This window comes from Eutrigla gurnardus (assembly GCF_963514095.1).
Source record: "Eutrigla gurnardus genome assembly, chromosome: 3".
NCBI classification, from domain to species: Eukaryota; Metazoa; Chordata; class Actinopteri; order Perciformes; family Triglidae; genus Eutrigla; species Eutrigla gurnardus.
In genome coordinates this window covers 4,789,830-4,814,220 of record NC_139917.1, presented here as the reverse complement: position 1 = coordinate 4,814,220, position 24,391 = coordinate 4,789,830, and the positions used below count along the sequence as shown (strand labels likewise).

Genomic DNA, 24,391 nt, shown 5'->3' with positions numbered 1-24,391 from the left:
TCCTCAGGAGACGTTAAACTACGTGAATGAAACCACCACTACCGTAATGTCCTGCACTCAGCTGTCCCCCAGTCTCCCCTCCATCGCCTTCAACGGGTCCAAATCACTGCAGCAGGTGTTATTATTATAAAACAAGATCATAGAATTCAATTCTGCCTGAGTGCATTGGCTCCCAGCTCACTTTGGTGTTGATTTAAAAGGCTTTAAATAAGGAGAGCCCTAGTTGTATGACAGACCTGCTGACCCTGATGAGACTGCCAAACTCTGGAAGGACTGACCTGCTGCTGAGGTTCGGTCTGCTTATTATTATTATGTATTATTTATTTTTAATGATGATGAAATGAATCCCATGTTTTCTTTTCCACAGCAGGAACTGAAAGATTCCCAGCAGCCAGACTTCCCTTTAGATCCTTCTCTGAATCCAGTAACCTGATCTGAAAAGATCAGAGTTCATGGTCATGTGTGTTTGTGTCTTCATCATCTTCCTGCATGCAGAGTTGAGTCACAGACAAACATGGGCACGTTCCTGCACATGAAGGTGACTCCCAGTGGTTCAAGTGTGTATATAAAGAGCAGGAGAGCTGCTCATCATCACTCAGCTGACACCTGAACAACTTCACCTTGTAACTGATAGGTAAGACTGCTGGACGCACTTACACCCACGACATTACATCTGAGCGCTACAATGGAACAACTTCAAGTATACTTAGTACACGTACTTGTACATACTAGTACAGGTACTTGTCCGTGTGTGTACTACTACACGTACGCAATATGTTGATTAATGGAATTATAGTTTTCTTTGCTTGTGTTATGATTAAAAATGTATCCAGTAACATGCTTATATATAAGCAATATTCACTTGTTGCTCAATTATACTTTTGGCTTATTTCAATTCATTCATTCATTTTTAAAATCATTTTCCAATGCATCATTGCAATAATCATTTGGAGCATATATTTAAAAAATATACCAAGTATATAAAAAGCTGATACAAGTCCGCTTTAGTAATTACACGTAACCTTCACTTAAAGTGTATTTTCCTTTAATATATTTATAGAAAGGGTACGATAGTCCAATTTTAAAAACATGTCTTTGTTATTATATTTGCAACCATTGAAAGTGTAAGTATATTTCTTGTTCAGCTGCTGTGTTTCAGCTGCTTTTCTGCTTGTTTACAGGTTTTTCTACTCCACTCAGACCAATCTGTTGATCATCACCATGAAGACTGTCCTGGTCCTCGCCATCCTCCTCTGTGCTGCAGCTGCAGGTCAGGCTCAACACATTTCAACCCAACAGTCACACACACATACACACACACACCATAGTGAACTCTGCATGTAGTAGTGCATGTACGGAACTAGTGCACCAATGTTACTGACACTGTTGTGTGTTTCCCTGCAGCTCCGGCTGAAGACAAACAGAAGGCTCCAGGTCAGTACTGAAGCTCTTTAGCCTGACTGTAATGACAAATCCTCCTCACTAGAAAGAGTCTGATGAAGCTGTTGATGTTTCAGAGACGGAGGACAAGACGATGACCAAAGATGAGAAAGTAGTAGTTCCAGAAGATTCTGTCCCTGTTCCCAGAAACGGTAAACAGAAAGGACACATGTCTCTCTAACACGTGCCTCTGTGGCTGCTCACAGTCACCTGAGTGCTGAAATACATATTTGAGTTATATTTGATCAAGTACTGGCTAACTGTTCCACATAAAGATGTTCTATAGAAACTAGTTCAGTTAGAGTGAAGACATTTGAAACTATTATCAGAGAATGATCTTAATGGTTGTGTTGACTGTGTCTCTGTCCTGCAGGTGTGTCTGAGGAGGCAGTAGCACCTGAATGTAAGAGCCACATCACTGTTTTCATCTTTCCTCATGATCCTTGGTGATTTTAGGTTGTCATGGTAACTGTCATGGTCTGTCTGTCTGTCTGCAGCTCGTTTTAACTTCTGTCCAGATGGCTGGTACAGCCTCGGCTCTCGCTGCTTCTTGTTCGTCAACACTGCCACTACCTGGTACAGTGCCGAGGTAACTGTCTCACTGCTATGTTGTTGTCACCTGATTCATTCAATTCAATGATGAATGCAACACGTTCTACTGGATGGAGTCTGGCAGCGCCAGTCCATGACAAGATGAGCTCCTCACCTGGAAGACAAAGACAAGGGCATGAGGACCTTAAATGTGTGTGTGTCCCACAGGAGCACTGCAACAGCCTGGGTGGACACCTGGCCTCGGCCACCAGCCCCAGAGAGTACAGCTTCCTCCAGCAGATCACACGGACGGCCGGTCAGAGCATCGCATGGATGGGAGGCTTCAACCTGCAGGTCTGGTTCCTTCAACAAATACCCTTCAGTCAGTCCACATCAAGTCCAGGACCTGGTCCAAAGGGTTCCACTTCCTTACTCTAATGTCCTTTGTCTGTCAGGGTCGCTGGATGTGGATTGACCGTGAGGGTTTCTATTACACCAACTGGTACTCCCAGTCCTCCTCCAGCAGCCTCTCCTGCATCCACTTACGCACCTCCTGTAAGTCCACCTGTCTGCTTCGGCTGACCCTACATGAGTCCAACTGTCACCACTGTTTTCTTTGCAGCGTTTCTCCCCGGAGACGATAACATGAAGCAAGCGTAGCTAATTTGTTAGCCTCACAGCCTCAAGAGGGTCACATCGCACACATTTATCAATATTTGTTTGGCTGTTGATGGATCAGCTGTTCAGTCTATCAAGTGTTCAAAGAGTGAGAATGCTTAGTTTATCAGAAACAGCAAAGAGAGGCAGCAGCTCCTTCCACTTTGGGAAGCTGGAGCAGCACATGTTGATATTCTTGCTGGATGAATGACTGAGCTGATGAATGGATGTCAAACTGCCTGGATCTTTTCTGGAAGAAGTGATGAGTTCATGGACCTTTGGTTGCAGCTCCGTCACCTTGGTTGATCTTGTCAGGGTTAGAGTCATATATTTGTGACTGTGACGCTGCCTCCCCTACAATATTTAACAGCAAACAACTCATCACAACAATAAATATGAGATATGAGATTGAAAAATGTCTTCAGTGGTAATCACTGCATCTCCCTACTCTGAGATGTCTCCTTCAGACAGAGTCTCTGTATTTAGACGTCTTGGTTGGGGACACTGACTTGCAGGACAAGGACCCTTCACACATTTTACACACTTGTTTTGGTCTGACTGCTGATTGACTCACTTGTCTGTGAAAAAAGTCAAAGAAGTGAAATGACAGTGAACATTCTGATGCACCATTTGTTAACTTGACATGGGTTTAGTGTTAATGTGGTTGTTTCTCCTGTTTCAAATCAAATTTCAGATGGTTGGGGTAACACCAACTGTGGCTCTAACTATCGCTTCGTCTGCTCCAAGAACCCTTTCAGCTGTTAACTTCTGTCCTAAACATCTGGAGCAGCCGCTGTGGTTTCTCTCATGGACGTTGTGTGCCACTGAATTCTTCTCTTCCTCTCTGGATTCTTCAAAGCCTTAAATGATGGCTTGTTGAGTGACTTTTGTGTAGAAAGTGTTTGTGATTGTGTCCGTTTGCTCCTTTTCTATAATAAAGATTGTAAGAATGGAACAATGTGTGATCTTCCTTTGACAGCTTGGTTGAAAAGTGCTTGTTGAAGTGCAGCTGTAGTGTGAAGATGAACGTTCTGTTGGAGTAAACAGAAAGTAGAAATGATCAAACGCTGTAGGACTTATTATTTATCTTCTGGGAATCATACCACACAGCTCAGGTTCTCATCCTCTGGAAGACCTCAACCATTTCACCCGTACACAAAAACCCCTACTGTATTTCAACCTTATGAAGATCTAAATCAGATTTAAGATTAACCCAGACTGTTTCCATGTCAAACTCCATGTCATTTTCCTGTAGAATTTTTAAACCCAAATCTGAAATTGTTTTATAAAAGGAGCTCAATAAATACGCCTATGAAATAAATGAACATGCCTATGAAATAAATAAACATGCCTATGAAATAAATAATTAAGTATATGAAATAATAAACATTCTCATGAAATAAAATAACTAAATAAATGAGGCAATAAATATATAAATACATGTAAGGATAGTATTTAGGATTTATTTCATAGGCATATTTATTGATTGGATTTTGCCATTCCATTCCAGAACTGAACAATTTTCTCCAGTAATCTTTAATCGTTCATATGCTTTTTTTTGTCTGAGCAGCAGTCACAGTCGGGACACCACGTGATCTCATGGTGTTCTGTTATCACGTGGTGTGCCGGTCAGCTGACTGCCGTCTTCCGGATTGTCGGTCGCTGTTTACTTTCCACTCTGCTGCTGAACTCGAGGTAAACTCTTCATTTTGACGCTTTAAACGTCTTGAAATGTAACACAGTCAGCTGTAGACGGACTTTATTCACCGAACAATCAGAGAAATATAGAGAAACGGAGACATGTACATATATATATGATTTATCATGGCGGTTCTGGGACTTGGAGCTCATGTCTGAAGCGGATTTAGTGATTTGGGGGGTCAAATTTAGACCCACATAGACCCAAGAAGTACTGTCATATTTTATAGAAAACGTAGAAATACTACACAAGTAAAAGTACTGCATCCATTTCACAGTAAAATATATTAAAATATTATATAGGCTAATATAATATATATATATATATATATATATATATATATATATATATATATATATATATATATATATATATATATATATATATATATATATAAAAGTAAAAGTACACAGTATAGATCCACCCAACAGCCTCTGTGATGAATGTATAACATCTCTACAAACTTTGATTAGAAAAAGAGGAACCCAGTATTGATGGGACCATAATGTTTCTATGATTGTAAATATATAAACAGCTGACTAGTTCACTGTCATGGTAGAGAAGTGGAAAATAGAGCCTGGTTTAATACTTTGAATATGTATTTATTCAGGGAGACCTTATGATTTATTTATTACTTGAAAAGATGTGTGTTAGGGGTTTGACAGTTCAGGTGTAGAGGCAGAGGGAGTCAGGTATTTTGTGGGTTTTGAGTTTTTTTTAAAGAGTGGAGTGAGTCTGAGTTGCGGATGTTTGAAGGGAGTTCCAGAGGGTTGGAGCAGCAGTGGCAAAGGCTCTGTCCCCCAACGTGCGGGGCTTGGTCCTGGTGATGGGGTCAGAAGGTATCTGGGCATCTGACAATGGGAGATGGCGAGTGACGTAGGAGGAGGTCCGGTAGGTACGAGGGGCAGGTTATTGAGGACTTTGTAGGTGATGAGCAGGATCTTAAAGTGAATGCAATGTTGTATCGGGAGCAGTGAAGGTGTTGAAGGCAGCTGAGTTCTGAACATATGGTAGTTTTTGGAAGCGGATGGAGGGTAGGAATGGCAGGAGTGATGGTTTTCGTGGAGATGTAAAGCTGGGTATCGTCATCGTTAAGTTGCAACAGTTGTTCCAGTATTTTAAAGAAATACCGGAGGTTTGAGATGGGTCTGAGATTGTCAGGGTTTTAACGTTTATTGCGTAACATTTAATCATAAAGTATGTGATCAGTGTTGTGATGTTTGGGAGACATGGACTGACTGTGAGGCTGGTTCCATCTGAACACGTAATAATATCAACTTAAACTCAACATCAAGCAGCTGCCAAAGAAACGCCAGAGTCCCGATCCTGAACTCAGTCCCCTAATATATCCAGGTCTGATCCAGACCAACAACCAGCATCAGAATAGGAACTGGTACACTGAAATGTAAAGCAGTACAAAGTACTGAGAAGTAGGAAGTACGTTGATTTTGTATTCCAGTGCAGTACTTGAGTAAATGTAGTTACTTTTCACCGCTGTTGTACTATGCTATTTATGTAGTTATACTATGTTACTACTTTTCAACCTTCACTGCATCTCATGTCTGATATTAAACTATATAATATTAATATATATGTACAATATACAATAATCACACTGCTGTCATTTGTCTCCATATTTTATTCTATAGTTTCTATTTGTATTTCTATTTTGTGTTATCTTTATATATATATATATGTGTGTGTGTGTATAAATATATAGTTAATTACTTTATTTTATTTGATTACATGTTTTTTTGTGTGTAAATACTCTAGTTTTAATGTTGTACTACAATCATTTTTTGTGTAGCTCCTTTTAAAGTGTGATATACAAGGATTCATTATTAGAATGTATGATTATTATCAAGTCAGAGATCATTTGAAGTAAAGTTTAATGTATAATAATCTATATTAATGGTATTTATTGATCATATGTTTTGTGCATCTTTAACAAGAACAAGCTGGCAGATAAACGTAGTTGTATGAAGCTCAGGTTGCCATCAGGGATCAGCAGACAGTCACAGGACAACCACACAGCTGATCCTTCTGTTTATTTACATGCTGGGTTATTGTGTTTAAATTCATTTGAATTGTTACATCAAATCAGCACTCTGTAACAGACTTTGTCTTTGCTGATGACAAACATGATACAATATCAAGAACATGAAAGACAGACAGATTTACATGAGTAGCTCTGCAGAAATTACTTGATTCGTTCATTTAGTGGGTTAGGTTTGTTTTTATTACCAGTTGATTTGCCATTAATGTTACAATCAATAAGTTAGTCTGTATCATGCTGAACTACAAAGAGACACAAAACCGCCCCAAAAAGAGACAAAACCTCCACGGAGACTTAAATCCACTATCCACTCCGTCGGATGGTCTTCCTCCCTTGTATCAGGTCAGGGGTCATACCGGAGGTCGGTACTCGAGGCGTTGTCTCATGGTCTGCCTCTCTGCGTGTTGAACTAACAGCTGTGATGGTTCTTTGCAGTCGGAGCAGCCATGAGCGCCTCGGACAGTGACGAGGATTCCTATAATGAGAGGACGGCGTTAGTCCCGTCTGAGAATCCAGTGGTGCCCTCCTACAGACCAGATCCCGACCTCACCCCCCCTAACGACATCCTGTCCAAAACGGTAATGGTCAGCTTTTATTCTTACATCAGCGACTTGTTGTCGTTGTAGTTCCTGCTGCACTGATGTTGAATGTCCTCTGGTGGTCAGACTGAGGTCGTCAGGAGGGCGGGTCCAGCTGCTGTGGACGGTGGCGGTGGTGGTGGCGCTGGCGGCTCAGACCAGGAGCTGGATGCAGACGATGAAGAACTGACTCTGAAGTACGGAGCCAAGCACGTCATCATGCTGTTCATCCCCGTCACCCTGTGCATGGCGGTGGTGGTCGCCACCATCAAGTCGGTCAGCTTCTACACTGAGAAGACCGACCAGCAGCTGTAGGTCCACGCTTCAGACACCGCCACACCGACGACGGCTCCACCCACAGCTAACCGTGATGTTTGTCCCTACAGGATCTACACGCCGTTCACCGAAAACACTGCATCAGTCGGCCGCCGGCTCCTCAACTCTGTCCTCAACACCATCATCATGATCAGTGTCATCGTGGTCATGACCATCTTCCTGGTTGTCCTCTACAAGTATCGCTGCTACAAGGTCAGAGGGTCCAAGTAGTGAATCACAGTGTGTGTGTGTGTGTGTGTGTGTGTGTGTGTGTGTGTGTGTGTGTGTGTGTGTGTGTGTGTGTGTGTGTGTGTGTGTGTGTGTGTGTGTGTGTGTGTGTGTGTGTGTGTGTGTGTGTGTGTGTGTGTGTGTGTGTGGTGTGTGTGTTGTGTGTGTGTGTGTTAAATATGTTGGTCCTGAAAATGATAAAAAGAGTATCATTCCAATCACAGGCCGTTTGGGGGTTGCTAGTTAGCTAGCTAGCATGCTAATTCCATGCTGCTAACTGTAGCATGGTATTAGCATGACATAGAAAGCATCACATGAACTGCTGGGCTCGGTCCAAATACTATTTGCTCATATTAAGTGCTAATGCTAATTGCTAGCCCGAATGCTAAACACAAGCATGCTGGCTATTGGTTGATGATGATTTTGGTTAGCTAAGTGCTGAATTTGAGTTTACATGCGAGGCTGGAATGTGTGTATGCCAGCAGTTCGTTTTCACAGGCTAACTGAAAGGTCAGGGCTACTCTTCATGTATACTACTCTCTACTCTACACAGTCTGCACAGATGGGAGAAGAAGCTATTCATGTATTCTGCCTGTGTTCCTCGTTTCAGAAGAAATATACAGAAGATACAAATAATGTGTTGATCCTGTTTGAATTGTTCCCTGAATTCCACATCTGATTGTCTTTCTGTCAATTTGAAAGATAATTGTTCGAGTCCAGACATATGACATATGTATGTATAATTCATGCTACAATTCAAACGGCATCAGAACTTTATTTGAACAAAAACACAATTACAACAACCAAACACAAAGTTACCAGTATTAAAAGACTTGGTAAGCTTCATAAATATAACTTCGAACAAGACTGGAGTCAAATTCTGTTAAGTTCTATAAGGGTGTTTCGTCCGTTTTTATTTTATTTTTAAAATATAAATTTATCGGCCATTATAAATGCTGATACCGATAGTAACCGATAGTTTGGAAAATGCCTAATATCGGCCGATAATATCGGCCCGCCGCTCACTAATCAAGGACCAATCGAACCAGGGGACGCGGGTCTAAATGGAAACCAGGTTCAGCAGTGGCGTCACCTGTTTCTCAAATGTTCAGATGGATTAACAGAAAGTTTATGGGCCGCCATGTTGTTTCCTGTTTGAAACGGAGAGCAGAGAGCAGGGGACCAATCAGGGTGTGTGATGTTTGTGTTGTTAGTTCATCCACGGCTGGCTCATCCTGTCCTCCCTCATGCTGCTCTTCTGGTTCAGCTTCATGTACCTGGGGTGAGCAACTTTATTTCATTAGATGTAACTTTGTTCGAAGAATTCAAACAGTCTTTTCAAGTACTGTCTTCGGTTTCCCAGCGAAGTGTTCAAGACGTACAACCTTGCGGTGGACTACCCAACGGTGGGGGTGATCATCTGGAACTTCGGGGCGGTGGGGATGATCTGTATCCACTGGAAGGGCCCCCTCCAGCTGCAGCAGGCCTACCTGATCCTCATCAGTGCCCTCATGGCCCTAGTCTTTATCAAATACCTGCCTGAGTGGTCTGCCTGGGTCATCCTGGGAGCCATCTCCGTCTACGGTGAGTTGTCTCTGTGTGAAGGAGGGTTTACACATCCTGTTTTAGTTGTATGTCTATATCTGTGTCAGTACATTGAGGAGCAGCAAAAGTCAAATTCACTGTGTTCACACTTACTTGTTCATTAAAGCTGATTCTGAAATCCAGTCATTAAAGGGAGACTATACAAAATTGCACTTAAGTTACAATATAATATTTTCACCATACTCGTCGTGATAATAAATCATAGTACAAAATATGTTGTATCGTGATAATATATCATGATAATATTGGCATTCTCTTCACAAACACCACTTCATCTTCATCTCAACCAGAGCTTTCTACAGTTACTGTCGCGTCTTCCTGCTTTCCATCATCTACTTCATCTGGATGAATTGTCCTTCATGTGTTTTTGTCTGCCTGCTGCAGTACCACTCTCCACCTGAACTGTTCCTTTTAATGTGATGTCTGGTTGTCAATGTGAAGTTAACTATCAAAGACTAAAGAGAAGACAGACTACGACGTGCTGTTTACTATTTATTCAGAATTGTATCATTAAGTAAAATCAAGACATCAAGGACTTTTTCTGTTTGAAAAATCGCAGGCGTCAAAGCTGATAAGCAACTAGGATGTTAACTGCAACCAATCGCCCAGAAAAAGATGCACAATTTCTTGCAGCAAAGTGTTATACTTTTGAGTTCAAAAAAGGTGGGGAGGAACTGTGGTTTAGACTTTAGTCCTCCCTTCGTTGGTGCAGGAGCTGGTCCCAGCCCCATGGCAACACGACCTTGTTTCCTGGAATCGACACCCTGTAGAAAAAAGATGGACCCGTCTGCCTGTCCCTGCTCCTTAATTTGCCTTCAGGATATGTGTAACTATTTTAATAATGCAGATTATTGATGAAACAATTTAGAATACAGTTCATTGGTATTGGTGCATAGCAATTAAATCACAGTGTCTTTAGACTTTAATACACAGTGTATGGTAGTGATAGTAGTCACAGTGTTTGGACTTGAAAACAGATGCATGAATAACCCAGGTGTTCATGTGGATGGTAATCTATGCTCAGTGTAACGGCAAGGCTCACATAATCAACAGTGTTATATAAAATAATATATTTTAAAATAATAACATGGAACAGGGCTCTTAGTGGTAAAGTGAAAAATGGAGGAATCCTAACAATCCCTCCTTTCACACCAACTAGGTGTGAACACTAAAAGTAAGTGTGGAATTAAAAATAAATGAATGTATGTATAAGCATGCAAAAATAATCAAGAGAAGTTGAAAATATTGTCATTTCATTAATTTGTAGAAAATGTAATGATTCATTATTATTTTTTTCCCCAACAAAATTACATCTGATTCACACCGTCAAAACAAATTCAAAATATCATCTAATAATCAAAAACAATGAATCAAAGCTAAATCAATCAAAATATCTAATAATCAAAAACAATGAATCAAATCTAAATCAATCAAAATATCTAATAATCAAAAACAATGAATCAAATCTAAATCAATCAAAATATCTAATAATCAAAAACAATTAATCAAAGCTAAAATCAATCAGAATACCAACTAAATATATTCAGAGTACACAAAATCAAATCTACCAAAAACTAAAGGAAATAATACTATTTGGAAAAAATACTTCGCAAAGTCAATATTCTGAATTAAAGGTAAGCCATCTTAGGCAAGTATCACAGGGCCATCTTTATGAACCACTTACATGAATGTAATCTTAATCATTGAAACCTTCTGAATCACCCCTTCAATACACTCCTATTGTACGAGTCACGTTACCAACTGACTCAGAGTTTCCAACCTTCACTCCTCCGGGATAATTGTTACCTTCTTGAAAACAAATCATATAAAACATACAAAACCAAAACATTCTACAAGACATAAACAAACTGGGGCAATCTTCTGAAATGGGAATTTTTGTAATGGTTTGACCTTGTATCATTAGCAGTAGTATGACTCCAAACATCAATTGAAAAGACATCTGGACATTGCAGCAATCATAAGCAATCAACATGTTATTCTTGACAGCATGGCTGACCCAGAGGAGAGTGGAATGATTCAAAGAAGTTTCAAAGAATAATCTATAATCAGCATTGTCAAATCAAGGGAACCCATAGTTCCTCTGAGACCACAGAATCCGGGAAGTCTAAATGGGTGCCACGGTCTGTGTTCCTTCATCTCTCCACAAGGGCGGCAGCAGGCAAAGTATAGCCGGCAAATTAGAATTGAAATCTTTGGTGCCTGCAGCCTGAGATTTCAAATCAGTTCTAATCTCGCTTCAGGCACGAGATGGTGGTGAGGCTGGTACACAATGTGTCAGGTGGTGCCAAGTAGCTCCTGCTTTGCCTTTTACTCAGACTGCATGTGAAGTGCATTCAATTGCCTCATACGGTCCTGTCCACCTAGGTTCAGACCACTTTCTCTTGTGGACCTTCACCTGTACCCAGCCTCCCACACTTACAGCAGGAGTCCTCCGTTGAGTTGTCTCTGGCTCTGCCTCTGCACTCTGCACCTGTTTGCACAAAACTCCAGTCATGTTAGTCAGCGCGGTCATGTAGTCGTCACAGTCAAAAGCCACAGATCCAGAGCGGGGAGGTGTCCTCCCTCTCTAGGTGGGTCCAGCATAGGACGGCCTGTCAACAACTCATGAGGAGTCAAATGTGAGTGTGCCAAAGGCAGGGCATCAACCCATGTGAGTTTAGTACCTGTGCATATTTTGGCAATTTTTCTCTCTTTTGTCTGGATTGCTCTTTCTACTAACTCCTGTGAGGCAGGATGATAGACACTGCCGAACCTGTGTGATCCCTAGCGCTCTCTCTACTTCAGCTAGGCGTTTGTTGTTGAAATGGGACCCGTTGTCTGACCTAATGGAGCGTGGAACACCATATCTGGGGATGAAGTCATTTTTCAGCCATTTTATCACTGTTTTGGCACCTTCTTTTCGGCAGGGGATTGCTTCCACCCATTCGGTGAATCTGTCAACCATCACTAGGAGGTATCTGCAGCCCTGCACTCTGTTGTCAGCTCCCATGTCAGTGAAGTTGATGGGGATGTCTTTGAATGGGCGTCTAGAACAGGGAATTTTCCCATGGGACATCTGTAGACTGGCTTGGGGTTGTGTTCATTGCACACGTTGCATTCAGTCACATAGTTGTCTACCATGTCTGCCATGAAGGGATGCCTCCATGGAGAGTCTATGTTTTCCAATGGGGTCTTTTTGCTCTCCTGTGCTGGTTCATGAGCTTGTTTCAGGAGTAGTTGACACAATTTAGATGGAGTCACTATTCTCCCATCATGAGATCTCCAAAGTCCCTCCTTTTGTGTCGCTCCTCTCTTTATCCATTCATTTTTCTCATAGGCTCCAGCTTCTTCTTGCATGTCTTTGATGTCTTTCTCTGACAGCTCCGGGACTATTGCAGCCATCATCTGTTCGCTGTATCCTCCGGCCTTTTTGGCAGCAGCATCCGCTGCTTCGTTTCCTCTTGCCACGTCTGAGGATTATTCGATATGTCCTCTGCACTTCATTACAGCTACTTCTTTAGGGAGTAATACTGCTTTGATCAGTTCTTCCAGTTCATGTCTGTGTTTCACAGGTGTGTTGGCAGTGGTGAGAAAACTCCTTCTCACCCATTGTGGACCATCCACATGCACAGCTGCATGAGCATAGGCAGAGTCAGTGTAGATGTTGACTCAAAGTCCTTCACAACCTTGTAGTGCTTTGGTCAGTCCAACCACTTCAGCCATCTGTGCTGAGGCAGGTTGTGGGAATATCCCTTGGTCCATCACTTCGTAGTGTTGCTGTTCTTGTTTCACTACAGCATATGAGGCAATGTTCCCTTGCCCCCCTTTGTAGCAGCATCCACATGTGTATAGAGTGAGGTCTGGTGTTAGTAGAAGCTCTGTTTGCAGATCCGTTCTGAGTTTGATGTCTTTACACTTCAGCGCAGTCATGTGGGAGGTGTTCTTCTGGCGTCATGTTAGCAGCCATGTTTATCCTTTCTGTGTGGTAGGTGATATGCGGCGCTGAGAAAGCACTGGAGTTCAGAAATGCTACTACACCATGGTTAGCGTTAACCTTGATCGGATCACCATGTTTTCTGCAGCGAGGTGACGAGCACAACCTCCTTGACCAGTTTCCATGTTGTTTTTTCAATTTTATCCAAAAATTAAAAAGAAAAAAGAATTTAAAAAATATTTTTAAATATTGAAGTTTTTTTTTTAAATAATTAAAAAATAAAATATATAAAAAAAATTTTTTATAAAAAGTAAAAATATAAATAGTAATAAAAAATTATTAGCAAAAAGTTATTTATTCATCTTTCAAAACAATCATTCAATATGATTACTTTAGGGGGCTCTTTAACCGTATTTGCAATAATCAATCAATTAAAATTACAGAATGGGTAAAGAATGGATCTTTTGCTAGCACAGTCAATTTGGATCAATTACTGAGTGGGGAATTATTCAGCAAAACAAATCAATGGATCAATTCACTTTATCTGATAGCTGACATCTAAACAACAAACCAAGCCAAATAACCAAAATATTGTCTCAAATGGCATCAATTGTTATCCAAGCAAGGCATAGCGTTGAATTTAAGCAAATGTGATACAATTTGTAGATTTCTTGACACAGCAAAACACAGTCTTCTCGTATTTACCTATTTTATCCTTATTATGATCAGAAAATGTTTAGTCTATATTCTGTTTACTCTTTAAATCTGTACTTAATGATTTTTATGAGACAGGAAGCTTACACCAGTCGTCCTATTTTATACTTTAACTTTCGTCCACTAGATGGTGGAAAAGAGGCACTCTTTTATTGTTGTCCACCAGGGAGACAACCAAATTTGAGATCAACAATGTCCAAAACTGTCCACTAGATGAAGCCAGCACTCCTTCAAATGTATTCAACAATCACCATGCGTGTCGCCTCACTCTTCCATTCACAAAAAATGCTCTCGTCTAAAACATTCATTCAATTCACAGAAAGAACTCTTGTCTAAACAGCCAGTCAGTTTATATGGAATTCACCCGAACAAAGCAATACAAATCAGCAATGGCCACAACACAATATAAAGCACGTTTTACACACATTAGGCCTGTCAACTTCTGAGGCTCAAACTCAAGGCCTTTAAACCCAGTTGAAAATGTATCCCCCCCCCCCTGTAATCCTATTGATTTAGATGGGGTAATACCTAAGTCAAATGTGCTTCTGAGATTCAAACCTAGGGACCTAGATCGGCTATGCCCTACAATCATCTATCTGTAAATATAACAGTTAATGATACAATTCTTTCAGCAGGATATATTTACTTCAATATTTCAAAGAATGTTAATATTTTAACTCAGACAGCCTTACCTCCTCCTCACTCACTTCAATTTGTATATCGTTAATTACACAGAATTTGTTTTTTTTTTAACAACAGATTTCTGATCACCTTTTTTTGGTAGGGCGCCCTTTGTGAGTTACGAGGGGTCCGGCCTCCTGCTCCGGTCGTGGCGGGGATGGCCTCGGTCCGGTCCAATGGTCTCCTCGTCTTTTTCGTCTTTTTCTCAAATCACATCGTGGTCACCAAATTGTTAAGAGTGTTTGTTTGTTTGAGATTTAAAAGTAGACAGACTAAAAGAGAAAACAGACTACGACGTACTGTTAACTATTTATTCAGAATTGCATCATTAAGCGAAAGCAAAAGCTTGATCAAGGACTTTCTCTGTTTGAACAATCGCAGGCAGCAAAGCCGATAAGCAGTCAAGCCGTAAACGGCAACCAGTCGCCCAAAGAAAGATGCACAATTTTCTGCAACAAAGTGTTATATCTTTTCACTTACACAAATGTAGAGCTTCTCATTGGTTAAGAGAATGGCTTAGACAACTAACATTGGCTACTCAGGTCAAAAAGGTCGGGAGGAACTGTGGTTTAAACTTCAGCCCTCCCTTCGTTGGTCCACGAGCTGGTCTCCATGGCAACACGACACCTTTGTGTCCTGGAAGCAACACCCTGTAGAAAAAAGAGGATCCTGTCTGCCTGTTCATGCTCCTCTGCTCTTTGTTTCATGTTTCTCGTCTGACTCCCTCAACTCTGAGTAAACCAGTGTTATCTCCTGACCTTCCTCTCCTCAGTGAATGTGGCTGTGTGCTCTCTCATATCCTGACTTTACTTTCATATGCATTAATGCATCGATCCTTTTATGATGTAAAAAAGACCGATCTTAATTGTCTACAGGATATGGGCAACCCTTTTAATAATGTAGACGAATGGTGAAACACAATTAAGAATACACTTCTTTGGTATGGGTGCATAGCAGTGACAGTGTCTGGGGGTCAGTGTAAGGTCACAAGGCTCACATCGCTCATATTTCATAGGGTTAAAGCTAATAGAATGTTAAAGTAAATGCAACGTTAAAGTTAATATAATGGAGCAAAGCTCCTCATGGTACAATAATAATAAAATGGAACAGGGCTTAGTGGTAAAGTTAAAACTGGAGGAATCTGAACACTTTCTGAATCAAGTTATTATTATTATTATTATCATTATTGTTATTATTTTATTCATAACAATATTAACGCAGCTGCTCCCATATACAGACAGGAGAACCCTGTGATTGTAACAAGAAAGTTTTACTCTTCACTGGAACTTAAATGTCTTTTTCATCATGTGATGATGTTTGTTTCAGCCTTCTGTTATATTCATTTGGATGATATACTCTGCTTGCATTAAAGCATTATAATCATGCATTAAAGGGACAAGAGTATATGTTTTATGTGTATTACAATAGAAGTGTTTGCTTGCATTAAAAAGTACACTCCTTCCTGAGTGTGAGAAACTACAATTAGCTCTGTTCTCAGCAATATGTTGTAAGGTCATGATAACTGCATCCATAGAAAAACAGGATAAGCACGGATCACAATGACAGAAATGGGGGAGACACTTGTTTAATAACCAGCGCCTTCTTGCAAACATCATGCCTTGCTGTGGTTGTTTGTTGCAGACCTGGTGGCCGTCCTGTCCCCTAAGGGTCCTCTCAGGATGTTGGTGGAGACGGCTCAGGAACGCAACGAGCCCATCTTCCCCGCCCTCATCTACTCCTGTGAGTCACTTCCTGTAGAACACTATGAGACGACCACTTGGTCGACACGTTAACCCCGATGCCACCAGGATGCTAACAGATGGAACATTTAGGCAACTTTTCATTGATTTTCAAATAAAAAAATTCATATTTTGCAGAAAGACTTTTCTTAATTAGTTTCTTCATTTGTTTGTGTTCAGCTGCTATGATGTGGACGGTGGGGATGGCGAGCCCGGTGGATGATCAGCGCTCTGGACTTGAAACAGGTCCGACATTACAAAGAGCTATTCACCGCAAAATAAACACATCCCCTAAGGGGACAATAAAGTACCTATCTAAACCTAACATGACTAAAAACCTGTAAATAAAATTTGACAGATTTCACTTTTGTGAAACATAAAAGAATAAGTTATCAATAATTAAATAAACAAACTAAATATGAATACAAAAATAGATTACATTTTAATAGCAATGTTCTATCTATTTGTTGAGTTAATTAGTTCCTTGTGATTCTGGTGTCAGCTTACGCCATTTTGTTTTTCAGACGAGGAGGCGGAGCATAGCAGCAGGGGGGCGGAGCCTGAGAGACGACAGCCCCGGTCGCTTCCTGAAGACGAACTGGAGGAGGAGCGTGAGTATTTGCTGACTGTGCAGTTTGAGTTTGAGGGCCCGTCCACACGTACCAAAACAATCTTTTTTTCTCCGTTTTTCCTTGGCGTCGTATCAAGAAAATCTGCATCCACGCGAATCCACTGAAAATGACTCAGCACGCTGTAGTACATATCCCAGGCCATTATGTGGCGCTGTTTCTGCTACAAAAATACACCAAAAACATAGAAGAAGAAATGGATCTTGACTGGATGGCTGCTGTTGCTATGACAACAGGTGAGAGCTACGGCTACTATCCAGCCGACCACCTGATCAATGAACACCCATAAGATGACAATTTGGGCCGTATAAACAATAAGCATCAACAGCGCTAAGGACCCGAGGTGTTGTCACACATTGTGATGGATTAATTAGAAAAATAAATGCGTTGGTTGTTTGTTAGCATCGTAAAAATGTAGCAATTCTGCGACTTTTTTCCCGCAATTTTGCCCCCCTCTCTAGTTTCTTCATACAGTAGCCCTGATACGCTGTCATACAGAGGAGCAGAATATCTGCTGCAGCACGATCACGAGCACGTAAGCCGCCGTTGTTGTTACGAGACGTCGCGGGGGAAAAGTCAGGGTCGAGGAGCGGGGCAATACAGCATCATATGCGTTTTTGCCGTCTACACAAACACGAAGACGAAACGGAGGGGTGCTGTTTTTTTCTTTTTCACCCTGGGACCTGGTTTCAAAAAAGTGCGTTTTCAGGCCCAAAAAAGCCGGATCGGATATGGACGGATATGGATATGGACGGAAATGCACAAGACTTGTGGGTTTACCCACTAAAAACGTTTTCGTGTGGACGGGCCCTGAGTTGTTTCCCCCACTGGGGAAACACAGTTTCTTAACGATGTGTTAAGTGTCTGTAGGAGATTAAAGGTGCATTTAATGTCTGTAGAAGGTTTAAGGTGTGTTTAGTGTCTGTGGCAGATTAAAGGTGCATTTAGGGTGCACTCACACCAGGGCCATTCGATCCGTACCATGCATTTAATGTCCATTGAAGGATAGCTCCTTGTTTCCAGGGGCGAAAAGAGGAGCCGAGTGAGTAAGCCTCCTCAGCCAGTACAAAGCCTCTCCACCTGCCAAGATCTCGTACGCGCCTCCTCGTGGCGCACATGGTAACTGGTCCCTTGCGGTCCCAGGCTAAGTTGTACGGGATCTAGGAGCAGCAGTGGGCCCCAGAGACGTGGCATGCAGGCCCATCAGTGAGTGGAAATGCCCTGGTGCCCGTCAACCACTGTCCCACCTATGGGTAAATAGCTCCAGCTATGGGTAAATAGTTAAGTCCCCAACGGCGGAGCAGGTGGAAGATGATGGGAATGAGAACCACCACAACGGCTGGGAAGGCAGAAGAAGGCAACCCCACAGCCACGTGGGTTAACTCGGGAGGGTACAGTGGCTAGGGAAGCAAACCCCAAAGACAAACCTGCACCTGGGGACAGGCACAGGTGGAGTCCAAATGACCGGACCACCGGCAGCCCCCTGCAACTCCTGCCAGACGAAGGTCGTGATGGGTTCCCTCATGCCACTGGAGGTCCATCTGGTAGGAGTGAAGATGGTGGGAGTGAGGTCTGCGCAACCACACCCTCACCTTAATGCTCACCTATGCGCAAGCTTCTCACCCCTGAGATGGGGAAGGACCTGGAAAAGGTGATCCAAAAATTGTCTGCTCCCCACACTCCGGACGGTAAGCCGCAACCGTCGGAGCATCCCCCTTTGCAGTCGAAAAATCAAAGTAAAAAATAAGTTAAGCATCGCTTCGTGGAACATTCGCACGCTGCTGAACCTGGCCGAAACTCCTGACAGGCCCCACCACAGGACAGCACTGGTGGCCCTTGAGCTCACAAGATATATAACATCGATATAGCAGCTCTCAACGAGACCAGACTGCATGGAGAGGACTCCCTGACAGAGGTTGGTGCTGGGTACACCTTCTTCTGGAAGGGGGTCCCCGAAGGCACTCGCCGTAACCATGGAGTTGGCTTTGCCGTGAAGACTAAACTGCTGCAGCTCATTCCGGAATCCCCCATCAGCATTAATGAAAGACTGATGACATGGCGCATTCCCCTGGCAAAGGAATGCTTCACCACCCTCATCAGTGCATATGCACCAACTCTTGATGCCGAGCATAACATCAAAGGGGATTTCTATAGAGCTCTTGATGCCATCTTACAGAGCACCAGCTGGTCATTACAAACACCAGCTTCCAGATGAAGAACAGGCTTAAGACCACCTGGCAGCACCCCAGCTCAAAACATTGGCATCTCCTTGACTACGTGATTGTCCGTCAAAAGGACAGACAACCACCAAAGACAACCTTCGACGGCTCCTTGCTAAAAAACCTTGAAAAGTTCAGCCGATTGGCCAGCTCTGCGGTCAGACAAGGAAACGTCACCAGGACTGGTTTGACTGTAACTCAGCTGAGATACAGTCACTCCTTAAAACCAAGCATGAGGCCCACAAGGCTCTCCTGTCCTGCCCTGGATCTCCCACCCTTAAAACCACGTTTACTGCTACAAGAACAGCAACCCAGCGAGCCCTCCGGACTATGGAGGACACCTAGTGGGTGCACAAGGTGCAAGAGATCCAAAACTTAGCAGACTGCAATAACACTCGAGGCTTTTACGATGCCATAAAAGCATTGTACGGCCCGAGGAAGCAGGCATTTGCCCCAGTCCGATCAGCTGACGGGTCCATGCTCTTCAAGGATCGCCACAAGATTTTTGCCCGTTGGGCAATTCATTTTGAGGGTCTCTTCAACCACACCAATCCTGTCGACCCACATATGCTGGATGAACTCCCAGACCTGCTGCCAATCATGCACCTGGACACCCCACCACTATACTCTCGGCTGGTACCCCCCTGGCATCTGGTTTCCCTTGCGCCATCTGTGGACGACTGTGCGGCTCAAGGATCGGACTCTACGCCCATGAGAAGTGGCACCAGCTGCAATGTCGCTGAATCCCCCCCCCCCCCCCCCATCCCTGGAGCAAGTGTCATCATCGAAAATGATGGACAGCTAAACTGTCTGTAGGATATTGAAGGTCTGTTTACTGTCTGTAGGATATTGAAGGTGTGTTTACTGTCTGTAGGATATTGAAGGTGTGTTTACTGTCTGTAGGATATTGAGGGTGTGTTTACTGTCTGTAGGATATTGAAGGTGTGTTTACTGTCTGTAGGATATTGAAGGTGTGTTTACTGTCTGTAGGATATTGAGGGTGTGTTTACTGTCTGTAGGATATTGAAGGTGTGTTTACTGTCTGTAGGATATTGAGGGTGTGTTTACTGTCTGTAGGATATTGAAGGTGTGTTTACTGTCTGTAGGATATTGAAGGTGTGTTTACTGTCTGTAGGATATTGAGGGTGTGTTTACTGTCTGTAGGAGGGGTGAAGCTCGGCCTCGGTGACTTCATCTTCTACAGTGTTCTTGTTGGTAAAGCTGCAGCGACCGGTGGAGACTGGAACACAACACTTGCCTGCTTCGTCGCCATTCTCATCGTAAGTTGTAGTTCCACCTCGGTCGGTATTTCAGTAATTACTGTCTGTCAGAAGGGAATACAAAGGTCAAACAGAGAGGTGACATTTATGAATATTAGTTCATCTAGAGAGACAAGTGGAGCTTAAAAAAAGTGTCTTGTATTACGGAGGAATATTGGAACCTCCTGTCAGTCTATCGCTGCTAAATTGTGACCTAAATGTCTCGTTTCATCTTTAATACAACGTCATTTCGATGAAACAAGTTCTGTTTGCTGCTGTTATTCAACAGCTAAACTTAAGAACAAACTGCAAGTGATGCAAAATAATGTTATTCCATATTTATCAAATGCATCCTCTCAAACTGCTGTTGAAGGGGAGGAGCTGCGAGTGGAACGAAGTAATCAGTGTGCGTAGATTGAAACAGTCCAGACCTCAAACAATCCAATCCAATCCACTTTATTTAGCTAGTGCTCAGTAGGAAGGGAGGAAGTGGGCGGGCAGAAGATGGTGAATAGAAGTGATATGAATGTCTAATGAGCTGTGGTCCGTCTTGTCTCAGGGTCTGTGTCTGACTCTGCTGCTGCTCGCCATCTTTAAGAAAGCTCTGCCGGCACTGCCCATCTCCATCACCTTCGGCCTCGTCTTCTACTTCTCCACTGACTTCCTGGTTCAGCCCTTCATGGACAACCTGGCTGCTCACCAGTTCTACATCTGAGCGGAAGCCCCGCCCAGCGCACCCGCTGCCTCCTCTTCATCGTCTTCGCGATAAATGTGTTCCTCGTCATCCTGCCGTCTCTCCATGTAACGCACAAAGACTCCTTCCTGCACCGTCTTCTAGCCGTCTGTCTGATGCGGTCACCAAACCACAGGAAGTGATGTCATACAGACAGATGGTGATGGAGGCAGCAGGTTACCTGCTCAGGTGTGTTTCTGATGCTGCCTTCAGCCTGTAAAGATTTACTCTTGAGACTCTGTCCTGATTGGTTCACGCTGTACGTCTGGAAGCTGATTTATAAAAGTAATTAGTGAAAAATTATTTGAATTATTAATAATTCCTCTGATTCATCAAACTAAACATAAAAGACCATAATTAATAATGAGGTAGAATGCTGATTGATGGTATATATGTTATTATAGCTCCTTATATATTCTATTATAGCTCATCACAACGTGACATGAAACTTTCAGATTTCTTCAGTGGGACCAGTTTGTAAATGAGATTTTGTTTTATTGTATTTTAATGTTTTGAACTCAACGTCACTTTTTTAAAACAAATGTTGAGCGAGGAGACGATATTTAAACGGACATGAACGTTAACGAAAGCTTTGAGTTTAACTTTTTTCAACAAAAGGAAAAACATCACATCACTACTAAAAACAACTACTAAGTCCGGTTTCATGAAACCAGATCTGATCCAGGTTCAACGATCAATAATATTTGATTTCAAGAATAAAAAAAGTTGTAATATTTCAAGCTTAATTTTCAATCTGTTGCAAAAAATATTGGAATTCACTTTTTCTATTGTAGTATTTGGACTTAAATAGTTTTTCAACTTTCAACTGCTCAAACATGAAACACTTTATTACTGACAGACAATACTACTATATTTTATTGTTGAGGTATATTTAATTCAGTGTAGAATAAAGTCAAACCCAAGAATTTAAATGATCCTATTGGATCATTTTTAACCTCTTTTAGATTTGTCGTTACATTTCAGGGGTGCAAACTCATCAGGGATGAAAAAGGTGACAAGGACCCAAACCCCCTCGCGGAATATATATATATATATATATACACACAATATATATATATATACACACACACAATATATATATATATACACACAAATATATATATATATATATTGCATATCGTTAGCCTAATAGCATAATTGCCTAAGTCATATTTGAACGTTTTCGGAAAAAGAGAAAAAACACAATTTCTAGCAAGCAGATTGGTATTTTTTATTGATAATGTAACAGCAAGTTCAACCAGACCTGTGAACAAGTTTGAAAAAAAAAAAAAGACACAACATCAACTCCATTACAAATAAAAGTGACTTAGGCAGAATATGTCATGACTTAGGCATTTTTTTCTCTTACAGTATATGTATATAATGATAACATAACCAAGTCTAACCTTATCTAAGGTGTTTTAAAGTATAATCTTAACAAAGTTGTTTTAAAGTTTAACCTTGCCTAAGTTGTTTTAACCTTACCTAAGTTGTTTTCACCTTAACTAAGTTGTTTTCACCTTAACTAAGTTGTTTTAACCTTAACTAAGTTGTTTTAACCTTACCTAAGTTGTTTTCACCTTAACTAAGTTCTTTTAACCTTACCTAAGTTGTATTTTGCAGATCATGAGAATGAAAATGCAAATATGATGATTGATGATTAAATCAAATAATGCAGCCACATTCTTAAAGTGAAAAAGACTTAGACTTGAAAAAGACCATATTACCAAGAATACTTCTTGTATTTCTTGTCAAAACACTTAAAATCAACACTTCAAATTAAGCTTTGCTAGCATAAGCTAGCTCTTACACTACATCATATCTTGTTGCAGAATTGTGATTAAAAGTTTAAACACACAGTTCCTAATCTCCTTGATTGACTGAGAGTACATTTACTGTCTAGAAAGTTGAAGGAATAAACCAGCTTACCAAATGAATTGAAGAGAAGATCTAATGCTTCACTTCTGTTAAACTTTCTTATGCGATCAGCCATGTTTGTTTATACCGGCAAACATGCCTAAGTCAAAAAGATGACTTGGGCAGATAGTGATTTTGGACTCTAAAAAGTGTTCTGATAGGTTGAGGACATAGCCAATAAGGCAAGGTGATGCAGCAGTGGTAGGAGAGGAAGGTTAGGCAGATATCTCAATTTGGCCAAAAAATGACTTAGGCAATTATGCTATTAGGCTAACGATATGCTTCAATGTTATTCCTCTGCCTCACTGAAGGGGGCTGGCGAGAGCCTGGAAAATGGACTTCCCTTCCAGTGAAGGTATAAATAATGGGAGACCAATGCCAGGGCTAAAAGGTTTGCTTCAAACGACGGAACATAAAATAACTCGATCGACTCCTCACATTGAAAGACAAACTGCTTTGAAAATATTTGGAACCTCAAGAATAGATTTGACTCTGGACGAACGGAATAAATATTAGCAAGGGGAGGTAGGGGGCTTCTCACCCCTCATTCGCTAACATTACATCGATATCAGAGTAAGCCTTTGCTCCGTTGATTTTCCATTATTTATTTTAGGTTTTTTTTTTTAATGTGAAGGTATGGTAGGTACATTTAACGTTGTTTTCTCGCTTAGATTTTTCAAAGGTTCCTGAGAAATAGACACTGTACTATCCGATAACACCGTTATTGTAACCAGCAAAAATGGTTGTGATTTGCGATGTGTATGTCAGCGAACTGTCTGACATTAGCACGTTAGCCTACGTTAGAAAGCCTGATGGTACAGACACACCAACTCCGGCAGCAGACGTCAAGTCAACGGATCCCATTCATTGTCTATGTAGAGCAGGAGCTCCGCATGATGGATACGGCACGTCGAATTGACTGCCCTGTCGCCGTACGTGAATTTGCATAAAGTTCGATGGATTGAACTTTATGCAAATGACGTCCGTCCAACGCAATGCCGCCGGCTCCAGAAACTTCGTTCAAACTATCAAACTAGGCAGTGTTGATCAAATATGAATCCAGATTCTGTTACTGCACTACACATTTCCCGCCTCAAATGTTTTCAGAAACATGCTTTAGCGTGTAGTTTAACTGTAAAATGAGATCGTTTGTGGCCCGGCCGCCATGTTGGAAACGGCAGAGCAAAACTCAAGTCCCGCCCACTTCGCAGGACGTCTATCCAATTGATCCAACTTGAACACAGAACTGCCCACTCGCCGGTGCGTTCGACGGTCCGTTGCGTCGCTGCCGGAGTTGGTGTGTCTGTACCATGACGTTTTTGAAGCGTACCAACGTCACTCCTGTCTAGTACGGCATCAAGGCAGCTACAGACCCGAAGATGACATGATTACACGGGTTGGCCAAACGAACAAGCTTGGAATAAATATTTATGACAGCTTGCGTTCGCCGATTACTT

General features: G+C 41.8%; 2 protein-coding genes across 2 annotated transcripts; both read left to right on the top strand.

The window, feature by feature from the left end:
* Positions 1-616: 616 nt before the first annotated feature.
* On the top strand, positions 617-3,696 carry LOC311010695 (ladderlectin-like). Its single transcript, XM_084005285.1, has 9 exons — positions 617-634; positions 1,201-1,270; positions 1,405-1,434; positions 1,518-1,592; positions 1,814-1,843; positions 1,938-2,029; positions 2,200-2,325; positions 2,427-2,526; positions 3,323-3,696. The coding sequence occupies exons 2-9, from the start codon at positions 1,222-1,224 to the stop codon at positions 3,391-3,393; spliced, it is 573 nt and encodes a 190-aa protein (XP_083861411.1). The 5' UTR covers positions 617-634; positions 1,201-1,221; the 3' UTR covers positions 3,394-3,696.
* A 558-nt stretch (positions 3,697-4,254) lies between these two features.
* Positions 4,255-23,600, top strand: psen2 (presenilin 2). Its single transcript, XM_084006519.1, has 11 exons — positions 4,255-4,323; positions 6,819-6,961; positions 7,049-7,272; positions 7,348-7,489; positions 8,719-8,786; positions 8,868-9,088; positions 16,080-16,178; positions 16,358-16,423; positions 16,702-16,788; positions 20,190-20,305; positions 20,844-23,600. The coding sequence occupies exons 2-11, from the start codon at positions 6,830-6,832 to the stop codon at positions 20,997-20,999; spliced, it is 1,311 nt and encodes a 436-aa protein (XP_083862645.1). The 5' UTR covers positions 4,255-4,323; positions 6,819-6,829; the 3' UTR covers positions 21,000-23,600.
* The last annotated feature ends 791 nt before the right edge of the window (positions 23,601-24,391 follow it).